The sequence below is a fragment of the Podarcis gaigeae genome, assembly GCF_964106915.1.
Source record: "Podarcis gaigeae genome assembly, chromosome: 18".
Taxonomy (NCBI): Eukaryota; Metazoa; Chordata; class Lepidosauria; order Squamata; family Lacertidae; genus Podarcis; species Podarcis gaigeae.
The window spans coordinates 11,532,384-11,549,086 of record NC_139696.1 but is presented as its reverse complement, the minus strand read 5'-3'; the positions used below and the strand labels follow the sequence as shown (position 1 = coordinate 11,549,086).

General features: G+C 44.6%; 1 protein-coding gene across 1 annotated transcript; it reads right to left on the bottom strand.

The window, feature by feature from the left end:
- Positions 1–574: 574 nt before the first annotated feature.
- NR2C2AP (nuclear receptor 2C2 associated protein) lies at positions 575–10,842 on the bottom strand. Its single transcript, XM_083720823.1, has 7 exons — positions 10,629–10,842; positions 7,861–8,003; positions 7,113–7,203; positions 3,048–3,153; positions 2,572–2,639; positions 2,021–2,486; positions 575–1,002 (listed from the first exon to the last, which is right to left on the bottom strand). Exons 2-6 carry the CDS (start codon positions 7,899–7,901, stop codon positions 2,370–2,372), a joined length of 423 nt encoding a protein of 140 aa, XP_083576949.1. The 5' UTR covers positions 7,902–8,003; positions 10,629–10,842; the 3' UTR covers positions 575–1,002; positions 2,021–2,369.
- Between the last annotated feature and the right edge of the window lie 5,861 nt (positions 10,843–16,703).

Here is a 16,703-nt window from a genome sequence, read left to right as displayed (position 1 = left end):
CCCCTGACTCCCTGAGGGTTTGAGGTCCATCGGCTCCCCTCCCTTGGCTTAGCTGGCCAGTCGAAGCTGTTCCTGGGATTGTGGCCGCTGTCACATGCTGGCAGCATCTAGGAGCCACAGGTGAGAGCTGAGTGCCCAGAGCTTATAGCCCTAAGATCAGCGGCAACACCCAAATGGAGGGAGTGGTAGCCAACTGGGTGGAAAACTTGCCCTGGTTTGGCTTTTGGAGTCTGCCAGCCACTCCTGGGAAGGGAAGACACCTTTTAAAATTATGGACTGTCTTCATAGAATCAGAGTTGGAAGGAACCCTGAAGATCATTTTGTCCAGGCACCCCCAAACTCAGCCCTCCAGATGTTTTGGGACTACAAATCCCATCATCCCTGACCTCTGGTCCTGTTAGCTAGGGATGATGGGAGTTGTAGCCCCAAAACATCTGGAGGGCCAAGTTTGGGGGTGCCTGATTTAGTCCAACCCCCTGCAAGGCAGAATATGCAGCTGTCCCACACGGGGATGGAGCCTGCAGCCTTGGCAATTATCAGTGCCACACGCCAACCGACTGAGCTATGCAGCCTCTTCTTGTTGCAAAGAGATTTTTATTTCATTTTGTGATGCATATGAAACAGAGAGAACAATGAACGACAACGGAAAGGCGAAAAAGAAAAGTATCTGACAGACACTCAGAATGAGCCCAGTTGCACATGGGTTAGAATGACAAAAGTCCACGTGAAAGTCTAGTTTCACATTTGCCAGACTTGTGAGAAGAGTCGTCTTGAAAACGATTGTCCCATTGTACACAGAATCACAGGACTGTAGAGTTGGAAGGGGTCCCAGGGGTCATCTAGTCCAACCCCCTGCAGTGCAGATGGCCATGTGACAAAGGGACGCCAAACTGCATAAAAAGCACCTGGAGGTTCTAGTTCTCATGGAAATCTCAAATTTCCTCCATTTTCCAGAGTGAGTGTCACTAAGCCTCCAGGTGTAAGATTTTGGGGTGTTTCCCACTGAGTTGCAATTCCTTTTTTTTTTTAATAAATTTTATTAGTTTTCATCCAGTTATGCATTTTATCCCGAATACAACAAATTATGACTGTTTTGGACTTCCTCCAGCGTCTCTGACAATCATCCATGTTTATACCTTTAATACACATTCCCTTCTTTTGTATTGCCATTGTTCCTCCTTACTCCCATTATTTCTAGTAAACAATACTTATTTTTTACAGTGCCTCTCGAAATCCCACTAGTGTTGTATTTACACCACATGTTTTTCAGATAATCCACCATTTTTCCCCAGTCCTCGATGAACTTTTGGTCTTTAGTATATCTAATTTTAGGGGACGCGGGTGGCGCTGTGGGTAAAAGCCTCAGCGCCTAGGGCTTGCCGATCGAAAGGTCGGCGGTTCGAATCCCTGCGGCGGGGTGCGCTTCCCGTTGCTTGGTCCCAGCGCCTGCCAACCTAGCAGTTCGAAAGCACCCCCAGGTGCAAGTAGATAAATAGGGACCGCTTACTGGCGGGAAGGTAAACGGCGTTTCCGTGTGCAGCTCTGGCTCGCCAGATGCAGCTTTGTCACGCTGGCCACGTGACCCGGAAGTGTCTCCGGACAGCGCTGGCCCCTGGCCTCTTAAGTGAGATGGGCGCACAACCCCAGAGTCTGTCAAGACTGGCCCGTACGGGCAGGGGTACCTTTACCTTTACCTTATATCTAATTTTCCCAGTTAGTTTATCCAATTCCGCGTACTCTATCAGTTTTGATCTCCATTCTTCTATCGTCGGTATCTCCTCTTGTTTCCACTTCTGGGCCAACAGGATTCTGGCTGCCGTTACAGCATATTGGAAAAGCTTACAGTCCTTTCTTATGTCCTTTCCTACAATACCTAAAAGAAAAGCTTCAGGTTTTTTCACAAAAGTATATCTTAACATTTTTTTCATCTCATTATATATCATTTCCCAAAAGCTTTTCGCTTTCTTACATTCCCACCACTGATGAAAGAACGTCCCTTCTTTATCTTAGCATTTCCAACATGTGTTGCAATTCCTATTTGAGCTGCCAAGATCATATGTAAGACCAGTTCTTTGGGCGTTATGTCTACATTGGTATCATCAAAAGCATTAGTTCGGATAACAAACAATTGTTTCTTTAGTAATATTTATCATCTCAGTCAAAATAAAATTCACTTTTTTATTGTTACAACTTGCATTTCCACCATAAGTAAAATTATGGGATGTCCTCGAGTTGCAAACTGGGGCAAAGAGACACTTCCATTTCAGAAGCAACGCAGAACAACTGCAGAATCGGATTTATGAGGTTTTGGCTGTTGTGAAAAAGGCACACAAATTAAAAAAAAAACAGTCACATGAGGACTTCCAGGGTCAAAGTTTCACCCCACGGACATCCAGCTGGTAGACAATCACCCGTCCGAAGAAATCCGTGCCGTTTTCAAAGGTGATCTTGAGTTTGTCGAGAGGAGTTTCCTCGAGGGAGAAATGGTAGAGGGAGGAACAGTTAAGGAAAATGAAATTCTGGACTCCACCCCGAACCCCCGCAAAGCCCAGTGAACTGGGAAAAGGATATTTGCAGAGAATTTGTATCCTCAGGGTAGAATTCCGCCACCGGGGAAAGATCGCCTCCGTTCTGGCAGCCTAGGAGAAATTTGAAAGGAGATGTGGAAAGGGTAATATTTGACGGGGGGGACGGACAGACAGGGTTCTTTGATTGAGGCAAGGCGGGTGGTGGGGTTTGGGAGTCGTGTTTTGTGTACTGCAGATTCCACTTCCTTGCCATGTCCTTCGGCCAACGAAAACTGATAAATGAATGGAAGAAGGACCTACTTGCTTGACGCTGATACAAAAACCTTGCATGCACACTATGTGAAAAAAATGAATGTTTACCATCTCCCCCAACCTCCTAGTGCCCACAACAGAGCTTTTCAAACTTTCCATGTTGGTGACGCACTTTTTAGACATGCACCATTTTGCAACACAGCCATTCAGCTTTACTAGCAAGCCATGAAGGAGTCTTGCAACTGCTGCCTCTGCCGCTGTCCTTACCTTGCACAACACACTTCTGACTTGCAAATCCCCCCTGGAATTGGATCCGGATCTCAGATGCCCGGACAGCCTGCGGAAATTCCAGCGTCAACCACTGGGTGGCACCCTAAGACCAACAGCAGAAACCAACAGCAGCCATCATCAGGGACAAACCTTTTAGTTCAAGGAGAAGAATTTCAACCCAAAACTGCAATGTTTTATTTCCACCCCCCTCCCCCAAGCAATACAAAAAATACTGCAAGGAGCCCTTCCCTGGGGAAATGAGGAGTTCAGAGCTTCATCAACATGTGACCCCAAAACTCTGGACCAGGCATAGGCAAACTCCGGCCTTCCAGATGTTTGGGACTACAATTCCCATCATCCCTGACCACTGGTCCTGTTAGCTAGGGATGATGGGAATTGTAGTCCTAAACATCTGGAGGGCTGGAATTTGCCTATGCCTGCTCTGAATCCTCCCAAACTGATGCCAAAGTTTAGTGCTTGTTTTGTGCCACAAACCCCTCGTTTCATGTCCCCCCCAACTGAGTAATTGCCCTGTGGCTCCTGGTTTGAGTGTCAATTATTCCTTGGGAGGGGCACCAAACGAGCACCAAACTTTGGCCCCTGTTTGGAGTCTATTGGACAAGGTTGGATTTTTTTGGCATTAACTTGTGACCCCAATTGGTTGTGCTGATTCCTTGGTTTGGAGGGGGGTTCACAGCAAAAAACTAGCACTAAACTTCAGCACCAGAATTTCAAGATCACATGTTAATAAAGCTGGAGTTCAGCTTGCAAGTGAAATCGCCAGGCTCAGTCCCTGCTTTGCGTCATGAGATAAGCTGAGCACGAGACTCTTAATCTGAGAGTCGTGTGTTGAAACCCCATGTTGGGCAAAAGATTCCTGCATCGCAAGGGGTTGGACTAGATGACCCTCGGGGTCCCTTCCAACTCTGCAGCTCTATGATTCTGTGAATGGCTTCCCTCTGCACAGGACTCTAAAGAACAGCACTGGGCTTGACGGGTGATCTTAGTCTGAGCTGGGATAAGATGAGTTCCTATATACCTGACTAAAGCCAGCCCTTTTATTTGAACCATGAGGACTAGCTTCTTCCTTTAGTACTGGGCTTGATGGATGAGTGAGTCTGAGCTGGGATGAGACAGAATTATTTATGTCTTTTATTTCCTAAAAATTATATACAGCTTGATTATTTAACCAAAAAAGAAAAATCATGCGACAAAAGAAAAATGAAATTATCAGCGAAAAACAATTAAAAACCTTTAAAAATAATTGAGTAGAGAGGGGCTTGCTGTTTCTTTTTTCTGTTTCTTCTTTCTTTAGCTTCTTTCTACTCTTTATTTCTTGTAGATTAGTTTGTTTCTTTTATTGTATTTTGGAAACTTCAGTAAAAAATCCCCTGACCCAAAAAATAATAACAGGGACAATATGAAGATCAGCCTGTCTTGCAGGAACGTAGTTGAGGAAGACCAATATATAAATGGAGGGAAAGTCCTGCAAGTACTCCAGCTCCGTGTTATTATTACTGTCAGAGCTGGAAGTGCAATAAAAAGCTATCTCAAATATATATATATATATATATATGCAGGTTTTGGTGTCCTCGGGTGTCTTCCCGTGTAAAAGTTGGGGTGTCTAGGCGACGTTTCGACGAGGTCTCACTCGTCATCTTCAGGCTGGTGCTTTCGGCTTCTTGTTACTGGAACAGAGCGGGATCTCAATGTTTGAGTTCCTATAAATACTGTAGAGGGGGTGTGGTGTCTAGCCTCCAATGTTCTGGGCAGAGAGGAAGTTCCCAGGCTAGTGTGCCTTTTCTTCTTTTGTTCCTTAATTATTTGAGAGATACCTTGAGTGATTTCTTGAGTGATATCCTGAGTACCACTTAGGTGGGTCATTAGGTGTGGATTAGTTGCTAAAGTCTTTGTGTCTTGACCTCTTGAACTTTGTGAAGAGTTTTCCTGAGAAGATGGCTGTATTGCACTTAGTTGTGCTTTGGCTTGGCTTCGTGTATAGGGGCGAGCTGTGGTTTTGTGGCTTGTGTCAGCCAGATCTGTGTAGGGATTGCAGGGGGGTGCAGCATCCGGAGGTGCCACCATGGACTGGCTACTGGATGGTGTCAGTAATTCATCTGTGGAGAGGGTCTGGGTTTGGGTCTGGTGTGGTTGATTGGTGTTGGCGTTCTGTGTGCCTCTGGATCTGGTGTCAGTTTTTGTGGGGAGGGCTAATTTCCAGATGTCTGGCAAGCGGGATGTGTCGTCACGCTTGTTCATGTTGTGAGGGTGTTTCTCTATCTCGATGGCTTCCATGATTATTCTCTTGTGGTGATGTTCCGTGTTAAAGAGCAATTTGGAATCTGCAAAATTAATTTCGTGTCCTGTTTCTTTCATGTGTTGGAAAAGAGAGTTTTTAGACAAGTCAGAACACAAACCCAAACTTTGGCTCAGATATGTTGACGACACCTTTGTAATTTGGCCACACGGGAAGGAAAAACTGGATAGCTTCCTCACACATCTCAACAACTTACACCCCAAAATACAATTCACTATGGAAATAGAAGCCAACAACCAACTTCCCTTCCTTGACGTCCTAATCTACAAAAAACCTGATGGCTCCCTAGGACACACTATCTACCAGAAAAAAACACACACCAACCGCTACTTACATGCACAATCACACCACCACCCTGCACAAATAAACTCCGTAGCCAAGACTCTCATCTCCAGAACCAAACGCCTGGCTGACAAAGACCACTTGACAACTGAGTTACAGAATCTCTCAAATGTGTTAATTGCCAATGGATACCAGCAAAACAGGATTACGAAGCTAATCCAAGAGGAAACACCCCCCAAAAACCAAGACACAGAAGAAAACAATGGCATGGCCCTCCTTCCTTATATCAAGGGCACTACAGATAAAATTAGCAAAATCCTCCATAAACACAATATCAAAACAGCCTTTTGCACCAACCAAAAAATAGCCAATATCCTCAGAAACCCCAAGGATAAAATCCAGTTGGAAAACCAAGGGATCTATGAAATACCCTGCAAAGTCTGCCCAGCCACGTACATTGGACAAACAAACAGACGAATAAATGCACGTATCGCAGAACACAAGAATGCCGTCAAAAAAGAAGAAAAAACTTCCTCTCTTTTCCAACACATGAAAGAAACAGGACACGAAATTAATTTTGCAGATTCCAAATTGCTCTTTAACACGGAACATCACCACAAGAGAATAATCATGGAAGCCATCGAGATAGAGAAACACCCTCACAACATGAACAAGCGTGACGACACATCCCGCTTGCCAGACATCTGGAAATTAGCCCTCCCCACAAAAACTGACACCAGATCCAGAGGCACACAGAACGCCAACACCAATCAACCACACCAGACCCAAACCCAGACCCTCTCCACAGATGAATTACTGACACCATCCAGTAGCCAGTCCATGGTGGCACCTCCGGATGCTGCACCCCCCTGCAATCCCTACACAGATCTGGCTGACACAAGCCACAAAACCACAGCTCGCCCCTATACACGAAGCCAAGCCAAAGCACAACTAAGTGCAATACAGCCATCTTCTCAGGAAAACTCTTCACAAAGTTCAAGAGGTCAAGACACAAAGACTTTAGCAACTAATCCACACCTAATGACCCACCTAAGTGGTACTCAGGATATCACTCAAGAAATCACTCAAGGTATCTCTCAAATAATTAAGGAACAAAAGAAGAAAAGGCACACTAGCCTGGGAACTTCCTCTCTGCCCAGAACATTGGAGGCTAGACACCACACCCCCTCTACAGTATTTATAGGAACTCAAACATTGAGATCCCGCTCTGTTCCAGTAACAAGAAGCCGAAAGCACCAGCCTGAAGATGACGAGTGAGACCTCGTCGAAACGTCGCCTAGACACCCCAACTTTTACACGGGAAGACACCCGAGGACACCAAAACCTGCATTCCTGTACCCGTGAAAATCTACGAAAGCATATATATATATATATATATATATATATATATATATATATATGGATTATTTTGCCAGCACTGTGGTTTTTCTCTTGCATCTCACCTGATCTGAGTTCCAGCAAGTCTCCTCATTCCCATCAAACATAAACTTCTTCCCAAACTGCTTCACGTCTCGGTTGAGCACGGAGCTGACCCTGCAAAAATGCACAAAAGCACTGCAGAGGGGCTTTCTCAGATGCCATTAAGAGATGGGAGGGACCCCACAAGGTCATCAAGCCCAACCCGCTTAGGAGGAGGAAGAAGCGGGGGGAGGAAAGAGAAAACTATGCAAGTTTATGATTTTTAAAATAAAAAATATATTCCATAAGCCACCTGAAACACATCTGGAAGGAAAATGGGATGAAAATATATACTAAACAAGACCTTTTAAAAGTTTATTTATTAGTACATTAGCATCCAACCTCTCCTTCACAGAGTTCAAGGTGGCACACGAGGTTCCGCTCCCATTTTTCTATCTCTACAACAACCCTGTGAGGTAGGTCAAGCTGACTGTGACTGGCTCACAAGGCCACCCAGTGAACTTCATGGCTGAATAGATGGTGAGAGATTTGAACCCAGGCCTTGCAGGTCCCCGAGAAGCACATTGGGACTTGAACCCTGGAACTTGAACCCATGACCCCGAGATTAAGAATCCCATGCTTTACTAACTGAGCGATCTGAAGCCGAACTATAGAAATTACTATCACTATCATGTTGCTATTACTGACAATTACTTCTGCTACAATGATCATTCCAACCTACATTCAGTTCTTTAATGTGCATCTTCAGAGGACAGCAAAAAAATCTCTCACCTGCTCACTGTCCCAGAGCAAATCAAGGATGTCGCTGCCATCGTGACACCAGCCAGTTGGCAACCCAAGTGCAGGAATATACAGGTCGATGTGCAGGAAGAAATCCAACAGGTGTGTGCCTACATTCTTCCAACCACAGCTACCTGTTAAAGGAGGACCAAGATGGAACGGGGCGGAATTAAGTTAATCATTTTGGGAATGAGACCGCTAACCTCCGACTCCCAGAGACCAGTTTGTCCAATGGTCAGTGATAATGGTGGCCGCTGGAGTCCAGAGCAACATCGGGAGGAGCCCTGCAGGTATTTGCAATCCCTGATCGAAGAAGAGGCATGGGAGAGAGAGGGGGCTGCACTCGCACCAGATGATGCTTTTATTTGGAAGAGAACGTCCCACCTGAGAGCAGCATATAAAGGTAAAGGAACCCCTGACCATTAGGTCCAGTCGTGGCCGACTCTGGGGTTGTGGCACTCATCTTGCTTTACTGGCCGAGGGAGCCGGCGTACAGCTTCCGGGTCATGTGGCTAGCAGAGCAGCACACGGAAACACTGTTTACCTTCCTGCCAGAGCGGTACCTATTTATCTACTTGCACTTTGACGTGCTTTCAAACTACTAGGTTGGCAGGAGCAGGGACCGAGCAATGGGAGCTCACCCCGTCGCAGGGATTCGAACCGCCAACCTTCTGATCGGCAAGTCCTAGGCTCTGTGGTTTAACCCACAGCGCCACCCGCGTCCCTAGAGCAGCATATAAATCATGTTAAATAAAAAAACAAACTCATCTTTCTCTTTTTCCTTGTCCCCGCTGGCTGGCTAAACCAGGTGAGGGGTGCAAAGACTGGCTCAGAAAGATGGAGCAGAGGGGGTCCAACGGTCAAGAAGCCCTTGTAGAGAGAAGTGAGGGGCCAGTGGGGCTTGTCCACCTGGGAAGAGAGTCCATCGGGGAGAAGGAAGACTCTGATCCTAAATCTCCACTGCCTTGTGGGACATCTTTGGGAGAGAAAATGCTCAGGAGTAAACCCAAGACAAATCCAGAGTGGAATCCCAGAGACGGTTGGATGGCTCCTTGTCCGCCTCCTTCCGGCAACTCCTGCAGCCCAGCTGGTGCCAAAAGTCTTGCTCTGATTTCCTTTGGACCACATCTGGACCTCCAGACACAAAGCCCAGGCTTGCGCCCCAAGGAGGTCACTTTGGTGCTGTTCATGCAGTGGTTTGGCTTCACCCGCAGAGGCGCACTCCATTGTCTCTTGAAAGTGACAGATGCCAACATCATGTCCCCTTTTGCAATCTGTGCCTCTTTCCCAGCTCCTTAGCACCAGCACTTTCCAGACCAGCGTTTCCCAAACTTGGGTCTCAGGATTTGTCCTTTTTTTTGCACTACAATTCCCATCATCCCTGGCCACTGGTCCTGCTAGCTAGGGATGATGGGAGTTGTAGTTCCAAAACAGCTGGAGACCCAATTTTGGGAAACCCTGGCTTAGTAAATCTGCTCTCCATACATACAATACTGAACTAGTTGGATCAGCAATAAGGCAGGTTCCCATATTTCATTTCACTTTTAATTTGTATACCCCCTTTCTGAACCAGGAAGGGCGGGGTATAAATAAAAATCTATTATTTATTATTATTATTCTATATTGCAGTTTACAGCAACAAAATACTGAATACCACAAAGAACACACGCCTTATAATAATCTGATCCAGTACAAAAGTCCTAATAAAGCGTAACTTTAAAATACAATGACTTATATCAAATAACGTAATATTCAATCATTGATTAGAATATAATAGTACCCAATAGATTTAACCTTCAAAACATCAGCAAATGATCATTAAATAGAAATTCACTCTGAACAATTGCAATAATTACTAAACTCTGATCAATAAAATAACTGCAAGTCACAATGAGTAAAATACATAAATACATAAAATATAAATACATAAAATACATATAAAATAGGATCAAACTGAGAAACAAAGACACACAACTTATGAAACTATTCCTCCACACCCCGTAAACGTCTTTTCAAAACTACACCCGCACACGCAAACCTGTGATTAATAGTTCCAGTTACAGATAGGTAGCCGTGTTGGTCTGCCATAGTCAAAACAAAAAAATTCCTTCCAGTAGCACCTTAAAGACCAACTAAGTTAGTTCTTGGTATGAGCTTTCGTGTGCATGCACACTTCTTCAGATACACTGAACAGTGTATCTTCAGTACTTCTTCAGTGTATCTGTTTTACTGTATTTTTGGTTTTTATGGAAGCCGCCCAGAGTGGCTGGGGAGTCCCAGCCAGATGGGCGGGGTATAAATAATAAATTTATTATTATTATTATTATTATTATTATTATTATTATTATTATTATTATTATTATCTGAAGAAGTGTGCATGCACACGAAAGCTCATACCAAGAACTAACTTAGTTGGTCTTTAAAGTGCTACTGGAAGGAATTTTTTTGTCTGTGATTAATAGGATTTACTCCCAGGAAAGGGGAGTAAATTTACTCCCAGGAAAGGGGACCGAAACTAGAGACCGCTCGTTTTTGCCACCTCTCCTTCCCAATCTAAGGAGTTGCCAACGTTCCAGGAAAAAAGCACAAACACACAAAAACAAACACACGCCCTGGATCTGTTCCTGTGGCCTATTTAATTAACAGCCACTTAATTTGCAGGAATCTGCCAGATCCTCCGAGTTTGCAGCGGAGAAAAAGGCAAGGCGGAGGAGCAGGGGGTAAAGCAGACCTTGGCAACCTTCCTCCCCTCTACCAACCTGCGAAAGATTTGGGAGAGAAGCTGTCGATGCCGGGATCTAAGAAGCCAGCCGCGCCGCTTCTTGCAAATATAATCTCTGCGGCATATATGTGCTCTTCGTCTCTGTCTGAGAGGCAGAAGAAGCGCCACCGGGATAGAAAAGCGACTGGAAGAAACCAGGAGGAACTTGCTCTGGGGCTGCCCGTGCTTCCTGCTTCCTGCGCCCGAGGGCGAGTCTTAAAGGGACCAGTTTGCAGCTCAGGGAAAAACGAAAAAAACACACCAATATCCACGTTTGACCTAATCTCATCCTGGCCACTAGGTGGCGGGAGAAGAGCGCGAAGGAAGGCGGGGAAGCCGATTTAAGGCAAAAGGTTGGGGTTTCTTTTTTAAAAATCAAAGAATAAAAATTGGAGGTCTTGATTCTGGGGGTTCCTTCTTACGGAGGGTGCTGGGGTTCTACGGACCTTTGGCCCGATCCTGCGAGGTGCCTGCTGGTGTTCACAAGCGGGTCTATGAGATGCAGTCTTCATGCAGCACCGCGTTGTTATACTGCGGAACTCTCCGCCACAGGAGGCAAGGACAGCCACCAACAGGGTGGCCAAAAATTTGATATACCGCTTTAGAATCCATTTTCTTTGTTCTTGACTCCAGTTTGCTGCCATCATGATCAACAGTAATAATAGTAATAATAGTAATATTTTTACGCACCCATCTGGCTGACTTTCTTCAGCCCCATCAATGCAGGAATCTCAGCTAAGGCTTCCATCAGTTTGAATAATAACAATGGTAACAGCAATAATATTAGAATGAAGGGTGGTATAAAAATAAAATAAAATAATAAAATAAAATAGGATCCAGTGGCTGGATGTAGGATTTCCCCCATTTCACCTTTTGCCTGCCCTGTTTTTGGATTATGCCATGGCCTTTCGCTGGTGCCAGTGGCGTAGCGTGGGTTGTCAGCACCCGGGGCAAGGCAAGTAATTTGCGCCCCCTAACCCGTGGATTTTAGCAGGGGGCAGAGAGCTGCAAGTGCGAGCGCATGCCCCCCCCCCCGATGTTGCGCCCGGTGCGGCCGGGCCCCCCTGCACCCCCCACACTACGCCACTGGCTGCTGCAATAAAAGTTTGTGATGATTCCCTTCTGCCTGCCCTGAGCTCTCCACGCCCATCATCCCTGCCAGGCCCAGCTCACCTGTCAGTGGCCCGTATCACCCTGATACGGAAAGGAGGGGGGCGCATGTCTTCTTTACCTTCTTCTTCGCTACAATATATCCATTTATTCCAATTGTCAATGTCAAAAGGGACTAAAATCTATAAAATTCATAGAAAATCAGCGTGCCAGTTTGCTCAATTACTCTAGGACTCCATCACACCTCCCCTGTCCAGCATAATCCCTCAAGCAAGGTGTCAAGACCCTAATCCTTTCAAATTGCTCTGATCAGCCTTTCCTCCAGACAATGTCAGGTGGCAGACTATGCATATTTGGGACTATTGTTTTCTCATCCCCAGGAAGTGTTTATCTGTGCATATCTCCAGCTCTGCATATTCCCCCCTCCCTCCTCCTTATGTTAATCCGGTGTAGCTCTGCATATTCCCCCCTCCCTCCTCCATATGTTAATCTGTGTAACCCAACCTCCCTTTAATATATTCATGATGTAATCTGTGTAACCAAACCTCTCTTTAATGTATTCATGACGTGTTTTGCACTGTATTCTGGGACATGGAGGGAGTTTCAAAAACTCATGTCACCCCTTTCTCACTGTTCAATCTCGCCTTGAACCTGTTGCGCAATAAACTTGGATCTTCTGCAGTTTGCTCCTGTCTCCGGCTGAGCTCATTTTCCTCCGCAGGGATCCACGGACTTAGTCCGATGAGCTGGGTGGCAGAGCAGCCTCGCACCCAGATTTTTGCCGTAACAGTTGGCTGCCCAACGTGGGGCATGCGGTTCTCCCGCGTTGCTGACCGGGGGCCCCGAAATCTTCAGCCGGCACCAGGCCATTTTGCCTGGGAAGATCCTTTGGACCCCCGGCCATCTTCCGGGCGGTAATCAAAAGCCCCAGGAGTTCAGCCGGGGAGCAAAGAGGGATCCAGCCGGCTTATTCATCCTGGGATCATCATAGAAGACGCGTGAGTATAAGAGAAAGGAAAAACCCAGTGCACTGGTGGGAAAGGGGTGGAAATCTCCTGGCAACTGAATTCTCTGCCCTCCTCTCTATCGCTCCTTCTCGCCTGTCTCTTGGTCCAATTGGTGAGAGAGACCGTGGACTGCTGCTCGACCCAAAAGGGGGGTTCTGAGCTCTATCTCTTTCTCTATATTTCTCCAGCCAGCCGCACCAATTGGGAGCCCGAAAGTAAGACAGAGAGACCCGACTTGAAAGATAGCCGACTCTCCGCAACGGGTATCCCAGTTGAAAGCAAGGGGTTGGAGTTCTTTTTCCGAACTTCCCGAGCGTCCTTGCTAGGGGGCAGGAAGTGGTCTTGCTTTCTATCCAATCCCAGCCGCACTGGTCGGTGCCACGTAACACGTGTATCGTGCGTGAGCCCGCTTCCAAAAGCAAGGGGGATTTTCGGTTCGAAACTCTATCCAGGGATCACCCGATCTGGCACCGCACGGCGCGGGCGTTCAGTAGGGCCCCTTTTCCTGAGATTGACGATAGGTAGGAGGTTGCCAGGAGGGATAGCCCATGAGGAATTGGGCGGGATTGGCAGAGTGGAAAAGGACCCCAGGTTATTGACTAAGGAAATAGGAAGGAATACCGGATAGCTAGAGCTCTTTAAAAACCCTCTAAGGAAGTTGCCAAGCGACTAAAGACCCCTCTTTACTATAGATCCCGTATTAAGTATATCAATCTCCTAGATATACCAATCCTTATCGCCCTTTCTCTTCCCTCTTTCTGTCTAGACACGCGTAAAACATAAAATGGGTACCCAGGCTTCCAAACGCGAGCGGGCTCACTCTGGGAAGAAGGCTTCTAGAAAGCCATCTCAGTCTCAGAAGGACCCTGACTCTCCTCTCCAATTTGTCATCACGTATTGGAAGACGATTCCTGGCCACAAATTATTATTGAAGCAAAATTAGAGAACCTCTGTTCTGAAATCTGGCCCACCAGCACCGCCTCCGCCAAGCCCGAATTGCGTTGGCCGGCTGGTTAACTGGTGGTGTTTGAAGAGGCAAGGAGGCTCTTAAAACCATGTGGGACCTTCCTACTAATTTCACTTAATGAAGCTAAAGAAGCTAAAGGAAGCAGCCCAACTCCTTGCAATAACCAACTAAAGGATGAGAGTATATATGTTTACATGTTGTCTGTTATGTGTGTTGTGTGTTAATACATATATGAGAATATGTGTGTTTACATGTTGTCTGTTATGTGTGTTGTCTGTTCCTTCTGTCTCTGACAGACTGCCTTTCTTAAGCGCGCATAGTTTAAACTGCAAGCTTGCTTCAAAATTTTAAATTTAAGGAAGCTATGCTGGACCTTATCAGTCCTAAATAAGACAAAATGAGAATGAAGGGTGCAAATGTTTACCCCACCTCTTGCTTTGCCGCAACTTTTCAGATCGTGAGTCTACAGTCTATTTTGGAATGTGAATGTTTCTAATGTGAATTAGATGTTTCTGCTGCAAAAGCGTAGGTGAGCACAACTGCTCTCTCAAGCTAAAATGCAGTGTATTTATTTCATGAAGCACATGCCTATGAAAGTATGGTCTTCCTTCTAAGAAAATATCTGAGTCCAGTTTTAACTTTGATTTGGTTGGACAGAAGAGTTATTGTAAGGCTCCTGATATCAGGCCTCTTTTCTTAGAAAATGCCCCCCCCCCCCCGTTTCATTCTGTCTCTTTCAGGGTTTTTTTTCTTTCCTCTTCTTCTGTGCCAGGTAAATTTACTTCCGAGTAAGCTTCCTTTAAAGGAAACTGCAAAAGGGGGGGGGCATAGATTAGGTTTACTATTCCTCTGCAAATTCAGATTAGGCTTACTATTCCTCTGCAAATTCAGGAAAAATTGTCACTTTTGTATTCCCTTTAAATCAAATCTATGGCTGTTTTAACTATGCTTTATAAGAGATCCTCTCCCTATCTTAAGAAAATGTTCACTTCAATCTTTCTTTAAAGATCATTTGTCTAGGAACTTGCACTCTAAGGAACTTGCACGTCTAAGGAAGTAAACTCAAACTAATCTCAAGATCTGCTAAAGGGTTCTGTATAAAGTTGGGAATTTTTATTTTCCTCTTCCCTAGTACATGATAGGAGCATTGATTGTACATAAGTATGTGTGTGTAGTACAAATCTTGCGGTGAACCCTTTATTTTGGAGGGTTGGACTAGATGACCCCAGGGTCCCTTTCGACTCTCCCAATTTGTGGCTGTGTGGAAGGACATGTGTCCGCAAGCATTGCAGGGTAATTCTTAAATTCTGGTGTGGTGATGGAGTTGAAATTCAGCCTAGCTTTGCTCTTTAGTTTTAAAAGGTGAGAGGTGAAGCTGTGATGTTTTGAAGCACAACTGGTAATATCAAGCATTTCAGTGATTACAGTGTTTATCATTTTGTCTACTATTTAAAATCAGACTTCAAAGTCAATTCAAAGTTTCAACACATACAAATACATATGGGCCTTGACCAATCCTGTAAATAAAGGGGCAGGAAAATTTTGTCTGCAAATGGTAAGGCCGAAATAACTTAGAATGTTAAAAAAAAAAAAAAATCCTATGAATTGACTCTGACCATTTTTTCCCATATATAAGGGCGCGGCATTGTTCCACGAATGGCCAGAGGGATATTAGCCCTTTCCTGTACATAAAGGAAGCAGTCGCTTTGCTTGGGCTGAAATTGCTAGCTTTTGTTGGTGAATACTTCAATTGCTGAGTTTCCCTTTTTTGTTTTAAATCTAACCCTCTTTTAAAATCTACTCCTTACCCTTCCCTTATTCAAATTCTAATTTTGCCAAAAGATGCAACATTTCAATAGTATAAAAGATTTGCTGAGACATGAACTCCACACATGCACAGAGACTAGATCAGCTAAAAAAAAAAAAAAAAAAGACAGGAAAAGAAGAGAGAGGAAGGAGGGGAAACTGTAGGGGGGGGAGAGGAGGTTTATGTAAAACTTGGAACCATTGAGAGAAATCACCCTTAATGTGTCTCAAGTTTGAAATCTTAACATGTCAAATTCTTTTCACAGGTAAATATCAAAGCATTCCACCCCTCAATGGGATTTAAGTCACAGACTTTGTTTGTGTGCATTTTAGGAACAGCATTTCCTGACAGGCTTCTCACATGAAATAATTTTCCCTTTTAACAGGATATGTGAACCCCGATAACAAAGTGTTTGTCCCTTTTTCCTCCCACAACAACTTTCTTTCTGTTCTGTGAAATCCCTGCTGTATTAGTGACTTCCATCCCTTTGTGTCTTTGACACTTTTAAAGTTATAAATAATCTGTTTCCATTTATTTAATCCATTTTTCCATGATGTCTATGAAATTAATCGAAGCATAACCAAACATTGTTTGTGGAATGGTATTTGTTTACCTTTTGCCTGAGCATTTCTTATTAATTCTGTCATTTGGCTGTTCAAGGTACTTGCACAAAGTTACATTGCCATTAAGTCATTTTCCAGTATTTTGCTATTAACACTCTAGCCGATGTTGTCACATCAAGAAACACTCTTTTATTTTCATTGTTACTTCAGATTTCTTAAAATTCTGTGTCTTAGCATTTATTTATTTTGGTTCCTCATAGGTCATTGTGTGTGTGTGTTTGTGTGTGTGTTTTATTATTATTTTAACTGTGTCTTTTAAGTCCACCCTGTCCTTACAGGATATCACTTCTACAAGTGTGTTACTACAGATCCAATGAAAAGCTTCGCTACCACGAGACTTATTACCTGCAACAACAACAGATACCAAAGTTTTCAAAGTGGCCACAGCAATTTCTTTCAAAGGGGAAGTGGGGCTGACAAAGAGGGGAGGAGTTGAATTGCAAGGACAATTTTGACTTTATATTCAACTGATATTTAATTAGTTTGTTGTGTATTATGTGTTATTATGTAGGAATGTTGAAATGTGTTTGACAGTGTTATTTCCACAAAGGGAGGAATT